Genomic DNA, 25,397 nt, shown 5'->3' on the forward strand with positions numbered 1-25,397 from the left:
AACAATTTTTTTATTTTGTAACTGTCGGTCTTCCTGTCCCGCTCGATGTGTTCTGTGCTCGCTTGCCATTTGACGGATGCCGACTGATGCGTCGCGTCGTCCTGCAAAAATAGAAAATAGGTCGATCCGTGCGGCAGGCTCCGGCACGACGGAGCTGAGCCGCAGTCGAGCCACAACGCACACGCAGCCGGTGTAAATTGAACAATCTGATCAAATGAAAACGAATCGGCTGCCCCGCCGGAACGCAGCGGTGTAATTTCGGGGTGAATTGCAGTCCGTGCGGATGTCGTACGGAAAACGCTCAATTCCGCAGTCAGTGTGAATTTGACGTTATAGTGCGGAAAATATGGTAAATAGAGTGTGTGTGAGAGGTCAACATATCTTCAAAAATACCCACCAGGAGGCAAAATCCTTTAATGTTTTAATATACTGTAATTGGTCAAAAAAGATTGTTCTGTTTGTGATCTGAATTATGTCAAACAATTTAGTCACTTAAATGGATCAGTGTAAATTCAGCCTCAGAAACTTTATAAGTGGCCTTCGAAATATGGAAACTCTAAATCCTCAAGATCAACAATTGAATTACATCAACTGTAAAATGAAACTGAGTTTTGGAATAAAACTTTTATCAATCAAACTTCAGTAAAACTTGACCTATCTACAAAAGAGTGATTTTCAATATAGGAATCAATAATATGTGTTCCAGATAAGCTCTTTTCCATTCATAACAACAGAGAACTTCAGACCTCCAGTCACATAAAATGTGAAATGAAAATTGTTTTACCTTGAACAATGAGATGTACTTTTGTGGATTTTGGTTTCTTATTCGTGAGGATGGTGCAGACATAGGGTCCCTCATCGTGTATATCAACATTTTGGATCTCGATGCTGTATTCCGTGACGGCTGTATTTTCCAACAGAGTTACACGAGGGTCCAGAGACCATTTCTCTTTCCCAGCAAAAAGAATGGTCGTGCGATTGAGCCATGCCACTCTTGACACTTTACTGTCCACACTGCATCTGTAACAAAAAAAAAATAACACAAAAAAAAATCTTATTACATTGGGAATCTGGAAATCAATTTTTATTGTCATTGCACATGTCACAAGTACAGAGCAGCTAATTCATCTTTCAGTATTTATCCACCTCAAGATATGCATAATACCGTATTTCCACGACTATAAGGCGCACCTAAAAGCCTTCAATTTTTTCAAACGCTGACCATGCGCCTTATAATTCAGTGCGCCTTATATATGGATCACTATTGGCCCGCAACAGTCAAGACACTATCGGTGACCCTGCACGATCGGTGACGCACATGCGCAGAAGATCCCGCCATCTTGGATCGCTAGCTAATACTAATACTTTACCTCAGAGAAAATAATAAAACAGCTGTTTATTCATTTTGGGAGTGAATGGAGTTGTCAGAAAGCTGGTTTGTAATCTATTAATAAAGTTTGACTGACCTATCTGACTGTTTTGTTGACATTCCCTTTAGCGCAGCACCATCTAATGGATGCATAACGTAACCCCAGCCTATACTATAGCGCCATATATATGTAAAAAGTTTTAAAATATGTCATTGTTTGAATGTGCGCCTTATAATGCGGTGCGCCTTATAGTGCAGAAAATACGGTACATCATATACTGGAATGTCACATTTATAAATTGATCACATATTGTCCAGTCAAATTAATTTCACAATTTACAGGACTGTCTCAGAAAATTAGAATATTGTGATAAATTCCATTATTTTCTGTAATGCAATTAAATCAGCAAAAATGCCATACATTCTGGATTCATTACAAATCAACTGAAATATTGGAAGCCTTTTATTGTTTTAATATTAATGATTATGGCATTTTTTTTACTTGGTCTGAGGAAATATTCTAATATTTTGAGATAGGATATTTGAGTTTTCTTAAGCTGTAAGCCTTAATAATGAAAAGGCTTGCAATATTTCAGTTGATTTGTAATGAATGCAGAATGTATGGCATTTTGGTTTATTTAATTGCATTACAGAAAATAATGGACTTGATCACAATATTCTAATTTTCCGAGACAGTCGTGTAAGTTTTGAAGGTAAGAAATAAACTGTCCAAATTGACAAGCAGTATATAAAAATAAAAATGTTAAATATCTTCCAAGGAGTAGTGGCGTCATGGTTGAAATACGATAGTTAATTTTCAGCAAGCGGCCCTTGATAAAATTCCCAGCCTATTTTCAGTTTTTCATTTGCTACCATATATACTGTGAATGGAATATTTATGTACCTGCATGTTCAAATGGAAATGTAGTAAAATTAAATTAATCAGCACTGGTGTTTTCTTTTTAGGAAAGTGCCACATAATATTTTGCCTTTCTTTCAGGAATTAACAATATGGACAAGGCCAACAGTAGCAGTTTGATCAGTCTGAATGACTATGCTATGAAAGAAAAAAAAAAAAGCATTTGTAATTGCTTTGGCGCCATTTGATGAGCCCATGAGAGACTGCCTAAATGTCGCTGGCAGGTGTGTTTACATCACAAATTCATTTTTTTTGCATGAGACAGTGATAATCACCCTCGTGAGACGCTGTTTCAGTTTGATATATGTAGTAGTACCTCCAAAAGCACAGTGCATTGTTGTTTGCAAAAAGAAACAAAAAACAAAAAAACAGTGACTAGAGTTCAACAGTTTTTTTTTTTTAGTTTTTTTTTTTTTTTTATTAAATGTAAAATGTCAAAGGCTGTTTTCCCTGTATTTTACATACTCAACTGGCAACTTTATTAGGCACATCTGTCCAACTGTTCGTGAACACAAATTTTTAATCAGCCAATCACATAGCAGCAACACAATGCAATTAGGCATGTAGACATTAGGGATGTAACGATATCCAAACATCACAATACAATATCACGATAAGAAGGTTACGATACAATAATTATCACCATATCGTGGGGTGGTTGGCGATACAAAAAAAAGTCACAATATTGTGAAAAAAATTAGCTCATACTAAAAAAAACAACACGCACACAACATTGTGCTTTTGTACATTACAGCAATGCATATACGCAAGCTACAGTCTAATAACACTTAATATTGAGGCACTTACTTGCTAATGCATGCACACATTGAGTTCCTCCACATATTGACTCGGTTCACAAGCACATTATGTGCCCCTTCAGCTGACCATTAGCGTGGATTTAAAACATCCATCCATCCATCCATCCATCCATCCATCCATCCATCCATCCATTTTATTAACCGTTTACTCCTCACAAGGGTCGCGGGGTGCTGGAGCCGGCTTCGGGCAGTAGGTGAGGTACACCCAGAACTGGTTGCCAGCCAATTGCAGGGATTTTAAACATAGAAGGGCAAAAAATGCCTTGTCAAAATTAAACTGCACTAAAAAGCTAGCCACCAGAGGGTGCTAGAATGACACAACTGGAAATCAACCTGACTTTTTTTAAGTGTGCTGCTTTATCATCGTGACATGAAGACGGCGATATATTGTGGCAGTTTTAATATCGCGATATCACGATATTGCCGGTATCGTTACATCCCTAGTAGACATCTGCAGCGGTTCAAACCAAGCATCAGAATGGGGTAGAAAGTAGGGCTGGGAATCTTTGACTGTCTCACGATTCGATTCGATTACGATTTTTGGGTCTACGATTCGATTCAAACGATTTTCGATTCAAAATTATTTGATTGACAAATGATTTCTGCTTCAATTTACAGATATGCACAACATTGTCATTATCTACTCCAGTCTGCTTTGCAAGACAAAATGACAGAGACATTCAAGTGTCTTTTTTTTTTTTTTTTTTTTTTTTTTTTGTTTAAACATTTCTTAATTTTGTATTGTAAGTGCCTTTTTTACACAAAAACAGCATGTGGGCTACAACTGCCTTTTCCCCTTCTTCATTTCTAATTTAAATAAAATCGATTTTTGGATATTAATATCGATTCGATTCATAAATGAGAATCTCGATTCTATTATGAATCGATTTTTTGGCACACCCCTAGTAGAAAGGTGATTGAAGGGACTTTGAATGTGGCATGGTTGTTGTTGCCAGACAGGATGGTTAGAAACGGATCCACTGGGGTTTTCATGCACAACCATCTCTGGGAATTACAAAGAATGGTCCAAAAAAGAGAAACTATCCAGTGAGTGGCAGTTCTGTGGGCGAAAATGACGCCAGAGGTCAGAGGACAATAGCTAGACTGGTTGGAACTGATAGACAGGCAACAGTAACTCCAATAACCACCCGTTACAACCGAAGTATGCAGATGAGCATCTCTGAACGCATAACACGTCTAACCTTGTGGCAGAATGGCTTCAGCAGCAAAAGACCACTGGCCGTCGGTGCGTGTATGTCTGACTTTATTCTACAATCATGTGAATCACTTTGTGAGTCCTCTCTGTGACTTTCTGTCCCTGACCTAATATAGCCCGCATCTCTGTACCATATGGAAAAATCAGGATATGAATACCTGTAATATTTTATTAGCTGTCCACGACCCACTTTTATATCCCAACCCACCAATTGAGACTCACTGACGTAAACAGCGCCTTCTACACTTATTAGACCTTCTCTTAATTAAAATGATTCCCCGCCCCCCATGAAGCAAGAGTGCTTTTATTATTACATTCATTTTCATCATCGGACAAGATGACCAGATTGTAAATGCAAATTGCAAGACTTACTCGAGCTCATAAAAACCGTTAAGGCTGCAATAAACATGATCAATGGATGGGTGGTCTACATGCTGGCACTTAAAAAGCACTAAAATCATGTACAATAAATGTTCTCCTATTATACTGTATAATCAAAAGATTTGTGTTTACAAATAGGCTATTTTAGTCTTTTTTTTCTCAACTATTTAAATATTTCAGTGACTTAGATTTATAAAATCATGCAGTGAGTCTACATTTGTGTATAAAAATCCCCATGAATATATTGGAAGAAAAGGCTAAAATGGACAACAACCAAAAATAAGATATAATTTTAAACATTAAAATTTTACCACACACAATCACGCATATTCCACGAAAGATAACTGACAAAGTTTGCAGAATCTTTGTCATGTTATAAAGCATTGACAAGCACAAGCTGTTGTTACGACAGGTAACGCATTGTGTACGTGGAAATGACATGAAATGTCACCTAAAATAAATTATACACGCTACATTTCAAACACCTGCATTGTCTGCCACACTTTGAGGAGCACATTCTTTTAAGTATCAGCTCTGCACTCTTGATGCCAGACTGACAACTCCATGAATAGTGCCAGCAATCTGCCCACACATCCAGCTTTGACTTTCTACTTTTATTCTCTTAACCTAGAATATTCCCTTTTATTTGATGTGCATCACATCACTGTTGCATTAATATTTTAGCTATTTGTCACAACAAAACTTGAGGTTTATCCAAAAAGCAACTGCTCTCAGAGGCATTCAATGAAATAAAGCGCTACATGAATCCTGCTGCTATAACTACCGCGCTCCATACAAACTGGATATGACAAAAATTGGATAGCAGCTGCCATTGTAAATCAGAGTCGATTTAGACAGACAAAGAGATAAAGAGAAAGATGCTTTAGATACCTTATTAATCCCGAGGGAGATTCCTGTCAAATGAAGAAACAGTTTGAACAATGTCTCGATCAGAAATGAAAAGAAAATCCTATGAACTCTGATATTTCAGTGAGAAGCACAACCAAAGGGTCAACAAAAACACAGTACTGTTTTGTTTTGGGGTTTTTTCTGTTGTTGCCTTCAATCCCATAGACCACACTGAATGAATAGAATTAAGCCTGGTACACACATAAGGATTTTTCAAATCTTAAAAGATTTTTTATTAGAGCTGTCAAACGATTACATTTTTTAATCAGATTAATCACATCGTAGAATTTTGATTAATCATGATTAATCACTGACTTAAAAAAGCCTTTTTTTGCCCAACATATTTTGCCCGCTAAATTTAAAGCGCACCTGTTATGTGTTAATTTTTTCGACATTTAATGTTATGAGGACATCTTCAAAAATTTATATCCACTGCACTCTGTTACGTTGTCGGTATGGATGGACCCAAAATGGGAGGAAACAGACAGGAAAACCAAGTGGAAGAATGATGTAAGGAACTTTATTAACTATGAAGGGGAAGGACTGGACGAGACAGAAAGGGAGTAGACTGGACTTGGCGTGGCGTGATGCAGAGACTTGGCGTGGCGTGATGCAGAGACTTGGCGTGGCGTGATGCAGAGACTTGGCGTGATGCAGAGACTTGGCGTGATGCAGAGACTTGCCATGGCAGACTTGGCGTGGCAGACTTGGTAGCCTTTGGCGGGGAAGACTTGGTAGCCTTTGGCGGGGAAGACTTGGTAGCCTTTGGCGGGGAAGACTTGGTAGCCTTTGGCGTGGAAGACTTGGTAGCCTTTGGCGTGGAAGACTTGGTAGCCTTTGGCGGGGAAGACTTGGTAGCCTTTGGTGTGGAAGACTTGGTAGCCTTTGGCGTGGAAGACTTGGTAGCCTTTGGCGTGGAAGACTTGGTAGCCTTTGGCGTGGAAGACTTGGTAGCCTTTGGCGTGGAAGACTTGGTAGACTTGGCAATAACAGACTTGGTAGACTTGGCAATAACAGACTTGGTAGACTTGGCAATAACAGACTTGGTAGACTTTGGCGTGGAAGACTTGGTAGACTTTGGCGTGGAAGACTTGGTAGACTTGGCAATAACAGACTTGGTAGACTTTGGCGTGGAAGACTTGGTAGACTTGGCAATAACAGACTTGGTAGACTTTGGCGATAACAGACTTGGTAGACTTTGACGTGGAAGACTTGGCAATAACAGACTTGGTAGACTTTGCAATAAAGACACCTCTGTGACTAAACATGCAGACCTTCAAACAGCAAACAATGCTCCCACACCCACGTGAGACAAACACCACTCCCTTATACAAACACTAATGACAATAACAGGACACACCTGGGAGACACAGCAGGGAGGGGGAACCAATCAGCAATACACACCAGGAAGGGAAGACACAAGCAGGTGGACAAGGTTAACCATAACGAGACTGGGGAAGAAGACAGGAACACCAGACAACCAACACTCACCAAAATAAAACAAAAACCCAAACAAACTGAAACGTGACACACACGCTCATCCTGCTTTTTCTTATCAATTAATTATTTGCATAATTTAAAATGGGAAAAAAATGACCTACGGCATATGTAAACATTTATTAAATGCTTTACTTTAATGCATGTAGTTATGTTTATTGCTCAAACTCCAACAGCTACCTTTAACCTAACAATCCACTGTTGGCTAAAAAGGATCATCTGCAGTCAAAATTAATAGTGATTAATCTGTGGTAATACAATTATTAATGCGATAATTTTTTGTGATTAATTAATTAGTTAACGCTTTGACAGCACTATTTTTTTTTTTTATTTTTTTTTTTTAATAAATAAAGATATAAAATCAGTTTTGGTCGTATTGTGTATGGGGTGCTCAGATAATCTCATCACAGCTCCGCCACACATAAAGATTGTCTTTCACCACTGGCCAAGAATCCAGTCACGAAGACCAGGCACTTCCGGGTATGCGCCGATGATTCCCGAATGTTTCCCAAGGTGACAGGAGACGGCAGTAGTGTCAAGTGTTTATGTTAGAAAGGAAATAATTGCTTTGGAAATGGTTTCTGCTTCACCTTTATACAAAAATAATTGGGTAGGCATGCATAGAGGCTGTTGTTAAAACAAAACAAAACAAAAAACGGAGAAAGCGGGGCTCGAACCCGTGACCACGCGCTTGCGGTGTAAAAACACTAACCTCCAACCCACACATTTTACTGAGTATATGAGCTACTTGTAGTCATCACGCAATTCACGACTGGTGCCTGAATTGTAGCCACTTGGCATTCAGAAAATGAATGGATGAAGTTCAGGTCGGTGATATTAAAGGAACACAAGACTTGTGAAAACTAACCAGCTATTCTGTGAAATGGCTAATTTCAACTCTTCCCTGAAAAAAAATGCCAATTTATGTTGAGAAATTATGATTTTATAGCACTTGTTATGAATAGTTTTGCGTTAAGTACTGTATCGGGCATTTTGAACAGTCATGTGATCATCGTGACGTATCACGTGCGTAAAATACACATTGAATGAATGACAACAAATAACTCACGAGGAATTATCGCATCCCACGGCGGACATCAAAGGTGGAATTTCGCCTTACAACAAAGAAGCACTTCTTCAAAAGCAGTACAGCAATGGAGGACACGCCAAAGATTTGTTTCCAACCGAAAGCCGGATAAAACCTGCACATCCAGCCGTCGATGAGTCCAAGTGCACTGTAAACATCCGGGCGACTTGTACTATGCTAGGCTAAGCTACATGTCGTGTGCTAAGCACGCTTTAGCCCACATTAGGAGCACCCACCCCCACACGGAATGACATGAAACCGGACGTGTTGAGGACTTTACTCTGAACAGTATTTAGGATCCAAGACGTCTTTTTCTCGCTCATTATGTCAGCAAATTCCCATTAAAATGAACGAACTGCTTCCGGTTACGCACGGTATACATCATTACGATCACGTGACCAGGAACATGGCGTCTCACACCGTACGATCGAATTCGGACACTTAATCAGTTTAAAATAAAATTCAGGGACTAAGATGCCAAAGATATTTGCACTTTTATTCTTTGTACGCAATGCCTAATCCAATACTGGAAAATGATTAATAAGTGTTGTATTGCTTTAATGTGTTTAATGTACGGGCACTCGTTTGTCATGACAGAGAGCTTCTTTGTTTGGGTACATTCGGTTCACGTCATAGTCTGCTGAGTAAGCTGGCTCGGGTGAACCTCCGATTTTCGTCGTAAATATTAAACATTTTCAATATTTAAGATTGTCAGCCCCAGCTGGTTTTGGACCCAATTATCGGGACAAATCCACTCTTAACACAGCTCAAACAGAAAGACAATCTTATGAGACATAAGATTGTCGGGCATTTGACATCCTTGGTCGTGAAGGGGCAAAATCGGGACAAAAAAAGGTGTGTACCAGGCTTTACCCGTAGTGCCATTCAAGTACCGGTAGTTTGATTGCAGGGTCAGTAGGCCTTTCTGAAATTCTCTTCTATCAATGTAAAATTCATGACATGAATCCAGGTACAAAAAAAAAAAAAAAAAAAACTTCCCAAGCTATGTTCAACTACCCTCATTTGGCCAAATTGTAGTGTGGCATAGGATTTTTTTAACTTATTTTTTTCCCATCCATATTAGTCTGTCACAGCTTTCTACAGATAAAATGTTCATGCTGTTTGTGTCCCCGTTAGAATTCGAATGAAGCTCCTCTGTCAGTCACAGCTCCAGAGTCATTGTCAGTGTACGGGGCACATGAACGTAATAAACATGCATATCACATATATCAAATATTTCTTTCAGATTATGTGTGCAGCTCAATAGTATCTATACGTATTTATTTATATGTTGAATATATAGTAGCAGAGTATCCAAACACCTCGACGTAATGTGACCGTGTGGAAATGCGGAACAAAATAGAGGCACAACAAAATCATGTTTAGAAAAATATTTCCCTAGATTTGGGTGTGGCCACAGCGCAACAGGCCACTATTGGCCTCCATGTAGCTTCGCCCCTGACACAGACTGACAACAAATGTGTGTGCCAGATCTCTCAAAAAGCTCCCTGCAGCCTCCTTTTCGGAATGTTGGTTTGAGAGTAGAAACACAGTTGTTGTAGTTATACAAAGCTTTTACTCTTTCCAGTCCTGCTGCATTCACAGCTCGCACAGAGCTACACTGTTTGTTCCTGCATCCATTTTCTCCAACCTGAAACTGCAGATGAGTTCTCAGAAGAACTCAAGAAGAACTCAGAGCATATAAAAATCTTTATAAGTAAAAAATAAGTAAGTAATAAGGGATATATTATTGACACACACAAATTCACATACCTCTCAATTCAAGTCAAGTCAAGTCAAGTCAAGTCAAGTCACGTCATTAATTCAAATCATTGCCCTGTACTCAATCACATGAAACCTGGCTCAAGTTGCAAAAAAAAAAAAAAAAAAAAAAAAAAAAAAAAAAAAAAAATGAGGCACTTGCTCTAGCACAGAGGTGAGCCTCGAGTTTGGAGGACCAACTGCCAACATTCGAAATAACTAACTAACTGACTAACTAAATAAATAAAACTCTAAAAGCGAAAACAAAAATGAATATAAAAAAATATAATTCCAAAATTTTATCTAAAAAAATAAATATAGATGGAAATAAATCCGTTTTTATTTTCACTTTTAGTCATTTATTTATTTATTTAGACATTTATTTATTTATTTAGACATTTCATTATTTACTCATTTATTTATCTATTTATTTGTATGTATGTGTTATGTATTTATTTATTTCATCATTTATTTCTTTCATCATTTATTTACTTCGTCATTTATTTAGTCATTTATTCATTTATTTATTTTGAATTTTGGGAGTTTTGGGCCGTACAGCCAAGTGGAAATGTTATTCAAATGACTGGGCGGTCCTAAGCGTGTCTTGGGTTGGACTCCACCGTTGCAAACTGCCTGTCATTGGTCGAGTGAGCAGCTCGGTGAACAAGGAAGTCTCGCCGGCTTGCAATGGAGGGCTCGAGCAGTGAACGACTATCTTGTCCACTGTCTGCTCTCACTCGTTGTCTAACAACTCAAGTCGCAAGTTGCGGTGACAGTGGACACGATCGTCGTCCATTGATGGAGCTCTCCATTACAAGCCAGCGAGACTTCCTTGTTCGCCGAGCTGCTCACTCGGCCAATGACAGGCAGTTTGCAACGGTGGAGTCCAACCCAAGACACGCTTGTAGAATATTATTAGCTAAAATTAATCTTGTCACTGGACAGACCTGTGGGTTTTGTCAAAATACGATTTATAGGGGCATGTTGGTTTAAAAAGCTAAAACACTACTGCGGTCTGCCAATTCTTGGCAGGCACTGTTCCTGATTTCCATGCTATATTGTAGAAGTGTGTCAACCAGAACATCCCCACAACACCCAGAGCCTTTCATGAACTCCCCCAACCCCTGAAGCATTGCCACCAAAGAGCTTTTTAACCATCTTGTTGACTTCAACCCCAGAGAGAAGAGAGCCCACCTCGTAGTCCCCGACTTTCTGCCTGTAGGAATTGAGGAGGTCTTCGAAATATTCTCCCCACCAACGAACAATGTTCCGAGTCGAGGTCGGGACGCTTGTTACTAGGTAGCTGGTTGTGGCCTAAGTAGCACAGACCTTGCCTCGACCACATACGTGTGATGTAACCGCGTTGTGGCAACATTACTATGCGTGCGTACAGCCCAATAAAACTTTTTGGACAGTCACCAACCACGGTTCAGACAAACTTTTAAATCTGTCATTCTCAGTTTTACTATTCAATGTGTTTACATTTTTTTTTACCCTCAAAATGCGATGTGAAACCACTTATTTCCAGTCTTGTGTATATATAGAAAACTCCTCACACTTGCCACCTACAACCGTTCTATAGCTAAGCAAAGGCATGTGTTTAATTTACCATATAATACCTGCTCCGGCATACCTGTTTTTAACACATAAGGTTGAATGTGTGGGTGTGCGTGCATGTGTCTGATAGTGATATAGAGAGACTGAGAGAGTGCGTATTCACATTTCATGGCAAAGCGAGCATACTGCAGTGCTGATGTGAATAATGGGTACTTTTGCATATTTGGGTACAAAAGATGGATTAGATCAGTGGTGTCCAAACTATGGCCCGGGGGCCATTTGCGGCCCGCCGTCCTTTTTTTAGTGGCCCGTGACATATGCTGAAAAGTGGCATTTGACTCAGTTCAAATAAAATAAAACAAAAATGTTTGGAGATGGTCAAAGTAAGAAGGGAAGGTGTCGAAAAACACAGGAGCTATTAAAGGTTATTTTAGTTAACTAAAACTAATGAAAAAAATAACATTCAAAAAACAATTTGGTGAACGAAATAAAACAAAAAACGAAGATGCTTTTTAAAAAAAAGAAAACTAACTGAAACTACATTTTATCTTTACAAAACTAACTAAAATAAAACTATAATTATAGCAAAAATGTCCTTCGTCTTTGGTCATTAATTTAATGCATGAGCCTTTGGGGATGATTTTAAATGTGACTTTTATTAGATTTATTTTGATATAAACTGGAATAATGACGTCGCACCCATGGTGTTTTTTAAATACTGCGCACGAGTAACACACATAATAAAAAACTAAAACTAATACTGAAACTAACTATAAAACTAAGCATTTATTAAAGAACTGTCTAAAACTAATTAAAAAAAAAACTAACAGAACCACCCTGAAAAATAATGAAAACTAACTAAATTAAAAAAAAAAAAACTCAAAACAAAATAAAAACTAAAATGAAAAATTCCAAAACTATAATAACCCGACTGCCATATTACAAATAAATTGGTTTATATACTGTAGCATTTTTCTAAATATGCAAAAGCACAAATAAATTATTTGTACAATTTTTAGGACTAAACACAATTTCTCTTCATAACATTATGTGGCCCTTGAGTCCTTCTGATTTTCTCCATGTGGCCCTCAAATGAAAAATTTTGGACACCCCTGGATTAGATCTTGAAATAAAACTCTTATCAAACATTGATTAAGATTGTTGTGAACAATGCTTCTTAGATAAAGTTTGAATGAATGAGCAATCAATTGCAGTATAAAAAAAAAAAATGGCGTTAGCTGTCAGTGAGGGTCACTCTGATTGGCTGTTAGGTAGCGAATAGGCATATAATTTGCTACGAGACTGTACACAAAACTAAGCAAAGCAATGGCAAAGAAAAGGCCATTATTTAATATTTTGTAAATTAAGTTCACCAAAATGTTGTTTTTCACTTTTCACCTAAATTTGTTCCTCGGCAAGTTTCTGTTTATGCGTGCCTTTAATTTCCTGAGACCCTGACTGCATGGATATGATTATAAACCACGTCTTCCAGCTATGTGAACTGTGTAGCCAAGGTAGAAGTTGTAATGTCTGAGTAGTGAGTGTGTGCGTGTGCGTGTGCGCGCATGCGTGAGTGTGAGTCATTTTATGGCCACAGATAGTGAGTTGCTGTTTCAACCTTGCCACCTATTTGGGTTGTGGCTATGTCCTTTATCCATGTTTTGCAAGGGGCTCTCCCATCCAGTACTCAATTCAATTCTGCCGAGTTTTACTGATTCAGGTTAGCCTGCCTCAAAGACGAACAGAAATCTGGCTACTTGTAGCATACTAACAGCGACTCTGTATTTACTGGGAGGAGGGTCCTTTAGTAGAAGTATTCTCATCTCATGCGAGAAGTTGAGAATAGGTGGGGCTGTCTTCTTGTGTCCAACAAATACCATTTGAGGCCCACTCGAAGGAGGGAAAGCAATAAATGAGGCAGATATGTCACATACTGAATGTGGCTTTTCCTCCTTTTAAATCAGTTGACAACAGTCGGATGCAATTTTTCCCTCTTTGAAATGGGTGTGGGTGTGTGTGGCTTTCTAAGAAAAAAAAAAAAAAAAGACACCAATTACAGTGCATACAAACAGGATAAATAATGGGTCGACTGACTGCCCTTAGATATCACATCTATCAAAAACAATGCTAAACTACATTCACATTGTTAATGAGGCAAGAGATGAATATGAATTGCCTATGTTGAGATCTGCTCCACGCTGAACCAATCATGTGTCTGGAATAGAGCCATGCCAAGTTACAAGGAGAGTAAACAGCTGCGTTCAGAAATTAATGTGAGCAGAGTGCACCCAGACAGCACCAACACCCCACCCCCTCTTTTTAGAAGAGGGCAAAAATGTACTTTGTCACAACACTGTAGCTGCTGCTCTGGCTACTGGCGACTTCTCGTTCACCTCAAGCAGTCCAAAGAGCACCCTTAATATTACCTATGACCAGGATTTCATCATCTAACCCTCATATATATTGGATGAAAATTCTACATTTATTGCCAATAGCCAATGCTGAAAAACTAGTACCTGCATGTGTGACCTCTAGACCAAATGAATGCAATTCTCTGGCTGTTTCAGCAAGTTATTACACACTCTCCAACGGGTCTAAAATTTAATAGTCCTATTTGGTGTGGTTTTAAGTTGAGTTACGAGATATGTTAAACGATAGCTTTGCAATTGAAAGGTGGTTGATGTTGATTTGCTACACTTTTGTGGCACCTGATCCCACTAACGGAATACTACCGCCATGGGCGCAGATGGAACTGGTGATGCGGGGGCAGAGGTGCCAAATCCAGGTCCAGAAAGTAAATACGCTGCCACAGTTTGGCTTTAGCCTCAAGTGCTAGTTAGCTAGCTCCCTAGCTAGCACCCATGGTGCTCTTTTAACCTGCTAGGGAGTTAGCTAGCTCGCTAGCTAGCTAGCACTAGGAGCTAGAGCCAAACTGTGGCAGGGTTTTTACTTTCTGGACCGGGATTTGCCGCTCCTGTGCGGGGAACACCCTCAGATTCATAAAGACCATGATCCGTGCCCTTGTCTTATGCCATGTGCTGTCAGGGTTAGAAGAAACAAGGAGCCATACAGTGCCTGTTTTGGTCTTCAGAAATAAGGGGAGAAATGAAGAAAAAATAATAATAATAATAATCACAGACTTTACTCTAAATAAATAAAACTACTAAACTATGCCTGATGTCCATATGTGGTAGTTAATTGTTCTGTAATGTATAGTCACAACAATATAAGACTGAGACAGAAGTAATAAATGGCATTTGGTGTCACCTGAACCAAGCTAAACGTAAAACAAGCACATAGAAGACAAATGATGTGTTTATTGTTTCATACTTGGCCACCAAAGATCATTCTGAATGTGATTCTGGGCATTTTCTATGTAATTACCTAAGAATGTTCTCCTCAAACAATTTGCTCTAATGACCACAGCGTGAGAGATATTATGGCACGTATCACTTGTAAGGCTGGCAAGCACATCGGAAGATAACCTGGACTCACAGTGGCCTTTCGTGGCTGAAGTCAGAGGGCATCCATCTTGCGTTGCCGCTAATACTAACAATCTCTGTTTAGTTTTCACTGAAAACACTGTTATCAGTGCGTGCTTTACACCAGGGTCCCTTTTATGGAGTAATGTGAACTTCACTGGCGGCATCAACCATATTGTCTCAGTATCGTGATTGTTGACTTTCAAAGGTTAGGTTTACATTTCACAGCGAAGGTCTCCAGTTATTTATCTGCAAATAGAATCATTTATTCATTCAATGAACCGCTTATACTCACTCGGTTCGCGGGTGTGCTGGAGCTTATCCCAGCTGTCTTTGGGCGAGAGGCGGGGTACGCCCTGAACCGGTCGCCAGACAATCACAGTGCACATACAAAGAACAATTCACACAAACATTCAGACTTACGGACAATTTAGAGTGCTACATTTACCTACCAGCATGCTTTTGTAATGTGGGAGGAAACTGCAGTACCCAGAGAATACACACGCAGGTATGGGGAAGAAAATGCAAACTCCCCACAAGAAGGCTGGATTCCGGATTCGACAATGAAACAATGCACTGTGAAGTCGATGGGCTAACCATAACCAGCATGCAACATGCTACACAAATATAATCAATTTGCTGATTTATGTCCTGATGCTTATACTATGCTTTCATTTCATTGTTCTTGGTTCCAGCAACTTGATACAGGAGAATCTTGGAATCACACTCACTTTTTAATAATAAAATTGTCATGTTTCAGTTTTGTTTGAGTTGGGTTTTGTTTTATTTTGGTGGGAGTGTTGGTTGTCTGATGTTCTGGTGTGTTTCCTCTGTCTCGTTTGTCTGAGTAGGTCCACCTGTGTGTGTTGCTAATTGGTTCCCCCTGCCTGCCGTGTTTCCCAGCTGTGTATTGTTACAGGTTCGTTAGTGTTGGTATAATGGAGTGGTGTTTGTTTCACGTGGTTGTGGGAGCATTGTAGTATATTGTCTTGGCTTTCTTGTCCAGTGAGCTAAGCTAGTGTGGTAGTGTCTACGTTTGGTCAAGTTTATTAACGTCTAGTCAGGTTTGTCAACGTCTAGTCAAGTTTCTCTTAGTCTGGTCTAGTTCTCTACGTCTGGGCAAGGTTCTTCACATCAACCCAAGTCTGTCCACGTTTCTGCATGCCAAGTCTGTCCACATTCGTCATGCCAAGTCTGTCCACGTTCGTCTTGCCATCATCTCCACGACAGTCCACGTTCAGTCTAGTCAATAAAGTTTTTCTCATTCCTGTCAGTCCTCCTCCTGTCATGTTTCTCCGTCATTGGGTCCATCCTTGCTCCACACTTAACAAAAATTAAGAAAGCTCTACTGGAAAACTATTATACAATGTATCCCCTTTATTTTCATACTATATATTTCTATGCAAATATTGAAATTTCATATAGCACGGTGTTGGATTTGTTTTGTTTCATTTTATTTATTAATTTAATTTATTTTTTTTTTTTAATATGAAACTAGATGTATGTCAAATTCATGAAGATGAAACTCAAAATTTGTGTAAACCCCATTAAATATTCAAGGATTCAATTATTTATTTAGTTGTGAATAAAAACAATTTCATAATGTTTGCTTCCACTCTTTCACTTTTAACCTGGACATTTTTTTTGTTTCATTTCTCGATCTCTCTGTGTATGATGGCTGGAATAAAATTTCTTCTTCTACTGATCAAAAAAAGAGGTATAATCACATCAATGAATTGTGCATGCAGAGGTTCTCACAGACTTAGTGGTAGAACCTTATGCCACTCGTGGCATTTTCAATGTGGTCATGGTTTTCATGACCAGAGAAATCACTCTGTATTCGAGTTAGACACGTTTGGCAGGTGGCAACGCAAGATGGCTGGCATAGCATTTCCAGTGACTTCAATTGAATTCCCGCTATGGTGAGTAGGCGACATTAGACAAGAAGGTTATTTTTAGACATCCGTGACACCAAGGTTTTGGTATACATATGGATATGATAATTTTCTAAATCAGTTAAAACCTGACTGGAATGGATTAGTGATTTGTAATTTAGGAGTATGACAATCCAGTATATTGAGCAGTGTTTTCAAACTTTATTCAGTTTGTTTTAATTGAAAACACAATGAATACACAATAGCTACTTGTTCAAGATACTTCAATTGTTGTAATGCTGGCAACTGACGTGCATTACTTCTGTTTTCAAAGGAAAATTGTTTAATATTTTTGTCAACATTTTAATGCTGCAACTGCAACATTGGCAAGCAAAACAAAAACAGTAACCTTTGGATTTGAAGTTAACAAGGGAGGAATTGGTTGGATTTGATTTACCTTTTGTTGTACTTATAATATATGCACATCATCTGAAACGTTAATTGACCCGAGGACAGGGATAAAACTCAACTTATTGTCACACAGTAGTTTATATTATTTCATATCTCTATTTACAAAATCAAAACCAATAGTGCCAGGTCAGCATTGTGATGTACAGCGGCCTCACTGGTGGCGCAGAGAAGCAAGTGGAAAGTTTGTTTAATTTGTGTTGTGGGAGTGATCAAATCTGGAGAAGCAGTGACTCAAAGAGAATTGACAGCACAGTAAACACACCTACTTTTATGTGGGCTGTCTGGAAGTTTGCTGGTGATGAAATTGGCCCTTCATGTGAATGTGTATGTTAATCTTTAAATGTGCAATCTGTAAATATTGTGCGCCTATCTTTTGCTACACTTCAAATTACTACAGTTAAAATTTGAATGTAATGTCAAAGTGCTCAAATAATCTACTGTATATGCAATTTAATGAGCTTTTACAGTTTCACTGTATTCATGCCTGTGCGTGCCTTAGCTAATCTTTGAGACCCACTCAGCCAGAGACAAAATCAACTGGAGCTATTTATAGCACACTTTAAAAACAAACAAACAAACAACAAAGTGTTGTACATAAAAGATTTAACAGAAATAGAATAATAGAGTAGAAAGTATTTATTGTCACGGTATGGTGCAGTTACAATGAATTTGGGGTATTGAAAAAACAACCAATAATAAAATAATAATAGTGTGGTGTATACAGTACTACTGTCAGGATCAATGTGATCACGCCTCACGGCTAGACTTTCTTGTTCCCCGTGACTGGAGTTTCATGACGACCGCCGCTGACTCTTGTATTAAATGTGATGGTGAAACTTCCTTGGCGAATATTAACTTCCCATCGCCTTTGTATTGTAGTTCTGGGTGAGTGGGAAACATTTTAAAACTCAAAGCCAAGTTCAATTGCTGAAAATAGCAGACAGCACACAGCATTTTTTGTCTCCACGGGCATCTTCTTTTCTTGTCTTTAAAAAGAAAACACTATTGAAGCCATTTCTACCGTGAAAAGTAGTAGCATCAAACTATTGAATAAATCAACTACACAGCCCCATGTTATCAGAAGTTTAATGAAATACATAGAGAGAAAGAGAAATACAGTGAGACAAATAGAGAGAGAGAGACAGAGAGAGAGAATAGAGAGAAAGAGAGAGAGAGAGAAAGTGGAGCAGGGGGTTACTCGTTCTCCTCTGAATTTATATTAGTTTTGAGGTTGAAGTCAATTTGTAGCTAAATGGCAGCTTAAAAGTTAAAACTGCTTTGTCTAAACTACAAGTAATTACTGCTAAAAATGTGTTTCATTTTCACTATAGCTTGTCATTTAGCAATGATCAATCTTGTATGCTAGCCTTATGATGACAAAGAAGAAGTTCCCATTCCAAACCCTTTCAGTCATCCACTTAGACGATGGCCCGACCCTGCTTTCTGAACGTGGAATTAGTCAAGGGCCTTAAGGTATATAGCATCATTGATTCTTTCATTCAGCACAGGATGTATGTTATCCTATAGGGATACAATATACTTAAATGGTCAATCATTCTCTAATTGGTTATTAGAAGGGTTTAGTTCCCACGAGAATAATCAGCACACACGTTTGCGTATACACAGACTCCCCGTGTAACTGTATAGTGAGGCTGGTATCGATTCTAGTTTCCACAATCGATTCAATTTCAATTCACATTCGATTCCATTTGGATTTTTCCTGATTTGATTAGCTTCATGTCAACCCTATATACAGTGCTCAGCATAAATGAGTACACCCCAGCAGATTTGTAAGAACACCTTTAGTTTACTGTAGTGATGTGTCGGTCACGGACGAATCGAGTCTTTTGAACGGCTCTTCAACGTGAACAATGGGAACCAAGTCTTTATCGAGAGCTGTTCATCCCCCCTACACCACACCCTAACACCCTAACCACTGTATAGTCTAGCTGTCACTAGACAGTCAAAACATAGCTGGTGCAGTGTACACATGCACGTGCTGGTCAATGTATGTAAATATTTTCTTATGTTCTAAGAGAATAAAACATCATGGAATGTTGTTTTTTTTTTTAGACATGTCATTTTTTTGTAAATGGTATTGTCATTTTCAAAAAATGCTAAAAAAAAAAAAAAAAAGAGCCAGTCTTTGAACTCATTTGCTCCCAAACACATGTAAATACATTTTTTTATGTTTTAAGTGTCCCAAAGACGTATTTATACGTTTTTTGTGTTGTTTTTTTGTTTTTTTTTATGCTAGAGCAAACATAAGGCTTTGATGCAGTCTCTCAACTGCAAAGAACGCTTGCAGAAATGGTAGTTATTACACAAACGGCCAGCAGGTGGCAGCAGAGCAAAGGAGATCAACCAGGGCCATCTCGAAAAAAAAGCTCAATTACTTACAATTTTAAATAGATTTGTGAAAACTGATGAAATTTAGCTCTCTTCTAATGCTAATTGCTGCAAAACGGAAACAGATCGAAACATACTTTTTTTCCTGATGAAAGAAGAGACTTTAATCTTTATTTTAATAGATTCCATGCTTTTATAGCAATAGAACACAATATTCTGTGGACCTTGCAAAATCAGTCAAAATCTAGTAAAACAGCCGTGAGCGAACGGGACTGCTTCTGTGAAAATGGCTGGGAGTGAATGAGTTAAACGGCTCTTTTACGTGAACGGCTCCCAAATGAACGGCTCCCCTGAAAGAGCCAAAAGTCCCATCACTAGTTTACTGTCAGAATTAAGATTTTCTATGTGAGACTATACTACAAAATATTCCCACAAACATGGGCCATTGATTGCAAACAAGATTTGTTAATTAGTACCCACAAAAAAATCGTTTTTAAATTAAATTTATTAAGGTACATTTTGCGATAAATAAGTAGACCCCAAGAAAAAGACTGACAACTTGTTGAGGGTGATTATTATTATTATTATTTTTGCATTAGTTAATTTGATTAAACTGAATATTTTGTAATCTATGCATTCGATTACAACCTTACTTTGTTGTGAGTTCAGCGCATATTCTATAGAAAACACTGTCAAAAGTTTGGAAATTGTGCTTATGTTCATTGAGATATTAAATAAAATCTTACATTTTTCAAACGGGGTGTACTCATACAGTACAAGTATATGCTAAGCACTGTAGATTATCATCATCAAGTCTTCTTAAATGTCAAGGACATGATAAAAACTCAACAAACATTAAATTCCAAATTTTTGTGGAAGAAGTAACTGGTTAAATGATTCAGTGTGACACAAACATTGGCATAAGCAAGGATGAAATGAAAATATTTTCATAACTCTAATTAAATAACTATAAATATAAATTAAAAAGATTCTAAATTGTCTGAAAGTGCAATAAGTCGCGTCTTTCATAAATTAAAGAAATTACTGTAAATGCCAACAAAACAGAAAAATATTTTCTTATAAATTTACGTGAAAAAGCGATACGTCATTAAAATAATGGATTCATGTTTTATGAATCAATATCGGGCTTGAAGAGGAAAATCGATTACTTGATTTTTTTTTTTTTTTTAATACCCAGTCCTACTGTGTAACCTCCATTTGCAGGCTTTCACCCATACCATTCCACCCATGTCCAAAACAATACAGTTTTTTGTTTTTTTTGTTGTTGTTTTTTTGAGCCTCAAATTCCAAATTGTCCATCAATGCTGATGTGAGAGTGAAAGCTCGTCTGTGTCCCCTGTGATTGGTTAGTAATCAGTTCAAGTCGAATCTGGCCCAACGTCCACTGGGATAGGCGCCATCTTCCCTGTGACCCTGAACAGGATAGATCTGTAGAAAATGGATGGACAGATGAATAATTTATAACAGGATAATAATCTGCCTCGTTGGTGTCGCGGTCAGTGTACAGACTATTCCTCTTTCTCAGTGACCTTCAGATCAATGATGTGCTGTTATAACTAAAGAGATGCAATTTGTCAGGATGCTCAGGGAAAACTTATTTGAAGGGGAGAACAGTTTTCAATGACTCGGTCAAACCTGTTTAAAATGTAGTCTGCAGTCTCTCTGCACTTTGATTTGATTGATTTGATTTATTTGTTCATTCATTTTGTACTTTGTACATTTTGTATTTTGTACTTTCAGGTACTGTAACATGATACAGAATAGCACAGCATGTTTGCATTGCTTTGCTGTAATGTTGCAGCAAGGGGTATTAAACATGTAATGGAAAGGAATCTATTTTCCCATTAGAAATGAAATTCAGAAGTAGAGGACAATAAACCAAAATGCATCTACTAAAATCAACTTGTCTTTTTTTTTTTTTTTTTTTTAATTGCCTCATTGCATTAAAAAAAAAAAAAGTTTGCTTGTGTTTTCTCATTTGGGCTACATTATTTTATTTTACACTGCTTCATATTTTTATTGCACAAAACCTTGTTATGACCAAGATATTTTCTGCTCTAATTGTTTTTTTCTGAGAGCTGTATGTGCCTCTACTCACAGCATGATTGGCTGTCATCTGCAACAACTGTTCCACTGTGTTTAGTGGCCCCTTTCTCCAAATCGACCCACCATGGAACCCTTCCTTACCAATCAGCTGCGTCCTCTAGATTTTTTGGGGGGGGTTGTTCATGTTATTGTTGTCTTTGTTTTAGATTTTACTGTGATTGTTTAGGCTTTTATTTTGTAAAGAATCTGAGTGTCCAAAAAGTGTCATTTAAAAACTCAAAATACGTTTTTAAATAATTTGTCATTCACTCCCAAAAACATATTTATAATTTTGTTTTGTTTTTTTAATGCTACAGCATACAGAAGGCTTTGATACAGCTTCTGACATGAAGAGGTCACTTAAAGGAATGGTAGTTATTAGAAAAAAACGGCCAGCAAGTGGCAGTAGAGTATAATAGATCAGTCAGGGCCATGTTGCAACACGCTCTTTTTGCCAGTTTTTTCAGTTACGTGTTTTTTGTTTTGTTTTGTTTTTTTAACACAAGAGCAAAAGGCTTTGATGCAGCCTCTCAACTGCAGCGAACGGGTGAAAAATAAAATGGTAGTAATTAGAAAAACGGCCAGCAGGTGGGAGCAGATTATAAGAGATCAACCAGGGCCATGTTGAAAACAAGCTGTTTCCCTACAATTCTAAGCAGATTTGTGAATAATGTGTGAAACTTGGCTATATTGTAATCCCAGTTGCTGCAAAATTGAAACAGATACAAATATAGTTTTGTTTTTCCTGATGAAAGAAGAGACCCAGTTAAACAGCCAAGAGCAAAGGGGTTTGCTTCAGTGAAAATGGCTGGGAGTGAATGAGTTAATTTAAGAATCAGGTGTATCATTCCACCATTTGTTAAGTTGAGTAAACTATGTACAATTTTGGCTTGTGGACATCCCTCACCTCTCTATGTTTGAAATGCATTGTCTGTTTTTTTCCATCAAATTATTGTAGGCTGCCATGTTTGAACTCATACAGTGCCTTTCTTTTTTCTTTCCCTGTTTTCTTGTTGATAGCAAAAAGCTTTGACAGAAAGACAGATGTGGTTCTGGTCTTGTTATTTCTGCTTTTAGCCAATTAAGAACTTGGAACTTGTTGTCGACTGTTTGTTTTGTTTTGTTTTAATCTTTTGGCATATATGTGTTTGTTTGGGAAAGAAATGTCTCAACTAATTGACCACTTCTAACGCAAGTTAAATAACCTCTTTGAGCAAAAATCTTCCACTGCATTTGAGTGTGTTGCTTTTCCAAGTTTCAGAGTTTAACTCGAGCTGCACTGACATTCTTGTTATGATGATTTCTGCAGCTAACCTCACTCCCTGGTTAAATGATGACATCCGCTGCATTCATCGTCGAAGTTGGAAAGCTGAGCGCGTGTGGAACTCTACTAAGATTCATGTACAGCATCATTTTGTTTAACACTATAAGATAATATTGCTACTGCGCAACCACTTGTTCTACCTGCATCCTCTGATAAGGAGTGCAGTCATTTTTTAAAACTGTATTTTGTGAACAAGGCCACCAGTGTCAAGGCCAGTAAATTGACTTTCTCCAATTTCCCACTTCCTGACCCCATAAACGGCAGGCTACTATTGATAATTTCTCTTCTATTTCTCCTCCAGACTAGGCGGCTCTTGTGTGAACAATAAAGATCACTTCCAGTCAGAGACGTGCGGTCAGAGCAGGCAGGGGAGGCTGGGCAAAAAAAAACAAAAAACAAAACAAAACAAAAACAAAACAAAAAACAGTAAAATAAATACCGATTACATTCAATCCAGTCGAGTCAAAATGTTTTTCTTTAAGGGCCACATACAGAAAATTCGATGGATGCCAAATATTTCAACTTCTATTATGCGTACAATGTTTCTATTTTCGACAGAGCTCTACCCTGATCCCCCACAAATAGTGTGAGTTTCCTGTACTTGTGTCATCACCTGCCCCGTTGGTCCAAGGAGCTGATGATTTGATGTGAGCTTTTAGGTGAAGGGCAAGACCAACCCCCCTTGATAAAAAAAATAAAACCAAACAAACAAACAAACAAACAAAACAATAACAAGTACAACACTAAACATTGCTTAGTAAAACAAACGTCTGCTAAAATCTCAAAGACTATGCGCAGCCATTTTCAACTGGCATGACACTGAAACTTACTGTAATGCTAAACTAAAGTCCTTAGAAGGATATTTTCTCTTACCACTACTTCCTGTGAGAATAAGTGTCACAAAAAATCAGTTAACAACAAAAGCAAAGAACACACGCAAAAGTAATCCTTGATGCTAGCTGAAATTTGCTTGACTGAAGTGCTTTTGCTCTATTGTATTAGATTACAAAAGCAGCAGAATACACAACCCGGGTCACTAAGGTGTACCGACTACTTGCAATAATGGTGGTTCAAAGTCTAAAAAAAAAAAATCATTTGTACTTCACTAAAATTTGAATCAAACTACAAACTATAATATTTGAATGTTCAAACGTCAATATCCAAGATACAGTATATGCGTTGCTTTTGATAGCCGAATGAAACAGTCAGATGGTATTATTTTTCTTTCTTTACAGATATGTTTATTTACAAAAAAAAAAAAAAAAAAGGTAGGTGGGTGGAGAACATATGTTGTTTAGGTACACAGCATCTGGAAATCATTTCACACATCGTTTTAGCCTGTACTTGACATCTCACTACGTGTGACAGATTCAGAAAAACAAGCTGAGTCTGAAATAGAAGGCACTCAGGAATCAAAATTGTCAATTTGTCTCAGACACCGATGGCCAGATTTATATGTGATATAGCTGTCAATCACCGCATACAATGAGTTTTCAAAATCGTTCATCTATTTGAATTACTATGGACGGAATCTGATAAGTTGCAGGAAATCCTTGCTCCAGGGTGCCAGGAATTGCTATGTCTTTTCAAAGGCCATTGGGTGAAAGTGAGGACAGTCGTGATATCTTCAACTTTACCATGAAGCATCTTGGACTGCTTTGACTGGATCCAGTGAAATAAATGGACAATATTAATAAACTTGCACATCCCACCTATATAGTAACAAGTAACAGATTCACAGGTGATTATGGAAAGAAATACCTTTACCATATGTTGCTAATACATAATTTGAAAAGAAGAAGCCTGGAAGCAGACCACACACGTCTAAACAGGCAAGAGATTCATGATTTTGTGTACGAGTAGGCTGTTGGCAGCACAACAAATTTGGATGGTTCCTTGTCAGATTCACCTGCTTTCTTGGGCTGCTTCCAGTGTTATAGCAGATGCTTGTTTAAAAATGCAGACACAGCTGCCGCCAATCTGGAATTAAAACCATCAGTTTGTCCAAATTCACCTGATTAAAGTGTGCTGTCTAATTTTAGGCCCATTTCCAAATTTCCAAGCTACCTTGAAGTTTAAAGATGATGCATAGGACAGAGTCAGCTCTGTAATATATATATATATATATATATATATATATATTTGTGATATCCTGTCTATTGACACTGGAGACTATGTGTGTCTTGTTTAGTTGGATCTAACTACAGCGTTCTATAGGGTGGCTCACAGTATTCTAAGGCCACTGTTGTCATGTATGGAGGAAATGAAAGCCTGGAT

At 38.0% G+C, this 25,397-nt stretch overlaps 1 protein-coding gene across 1 annotated transcript in view; it reads right to left on the reverse strand.

Annotated features, from left to right (window-relative positions):
* opcml (opioid binding protein/cell adhesion molecule-like) overlaps nt 1-25,397 on the reverse strand; it is a 185,386-nt gene that overhangs the window by 104,795 nt on the left and 55,194 nt on the right. The window contains exon 2 of the mRNA XM_077505823.1: nt 785-1,020. Coding sequence (XP_077361949.1) covers nt 785-1,020 — 236 coding nt within the window. The remainder of the gene's footprint in view (nt 1-784; nt 1,021-25,397) is intronic.

The sequence above is a fragment of the Festucalex cinctus genome, chromosome 18, assembly GCF_051991245.1.
Source record: "Festucalex cinctus isolate MCC-2025b chromosome 18, RoL_Fcin_1.0, whole genome shotgun sequence".
NCBI lineage: Eukaryota > Metazoa > Chordata > Actinopteri > Syngnathiformes > Syngnathidae > Festucalex > Festucalex cinctus.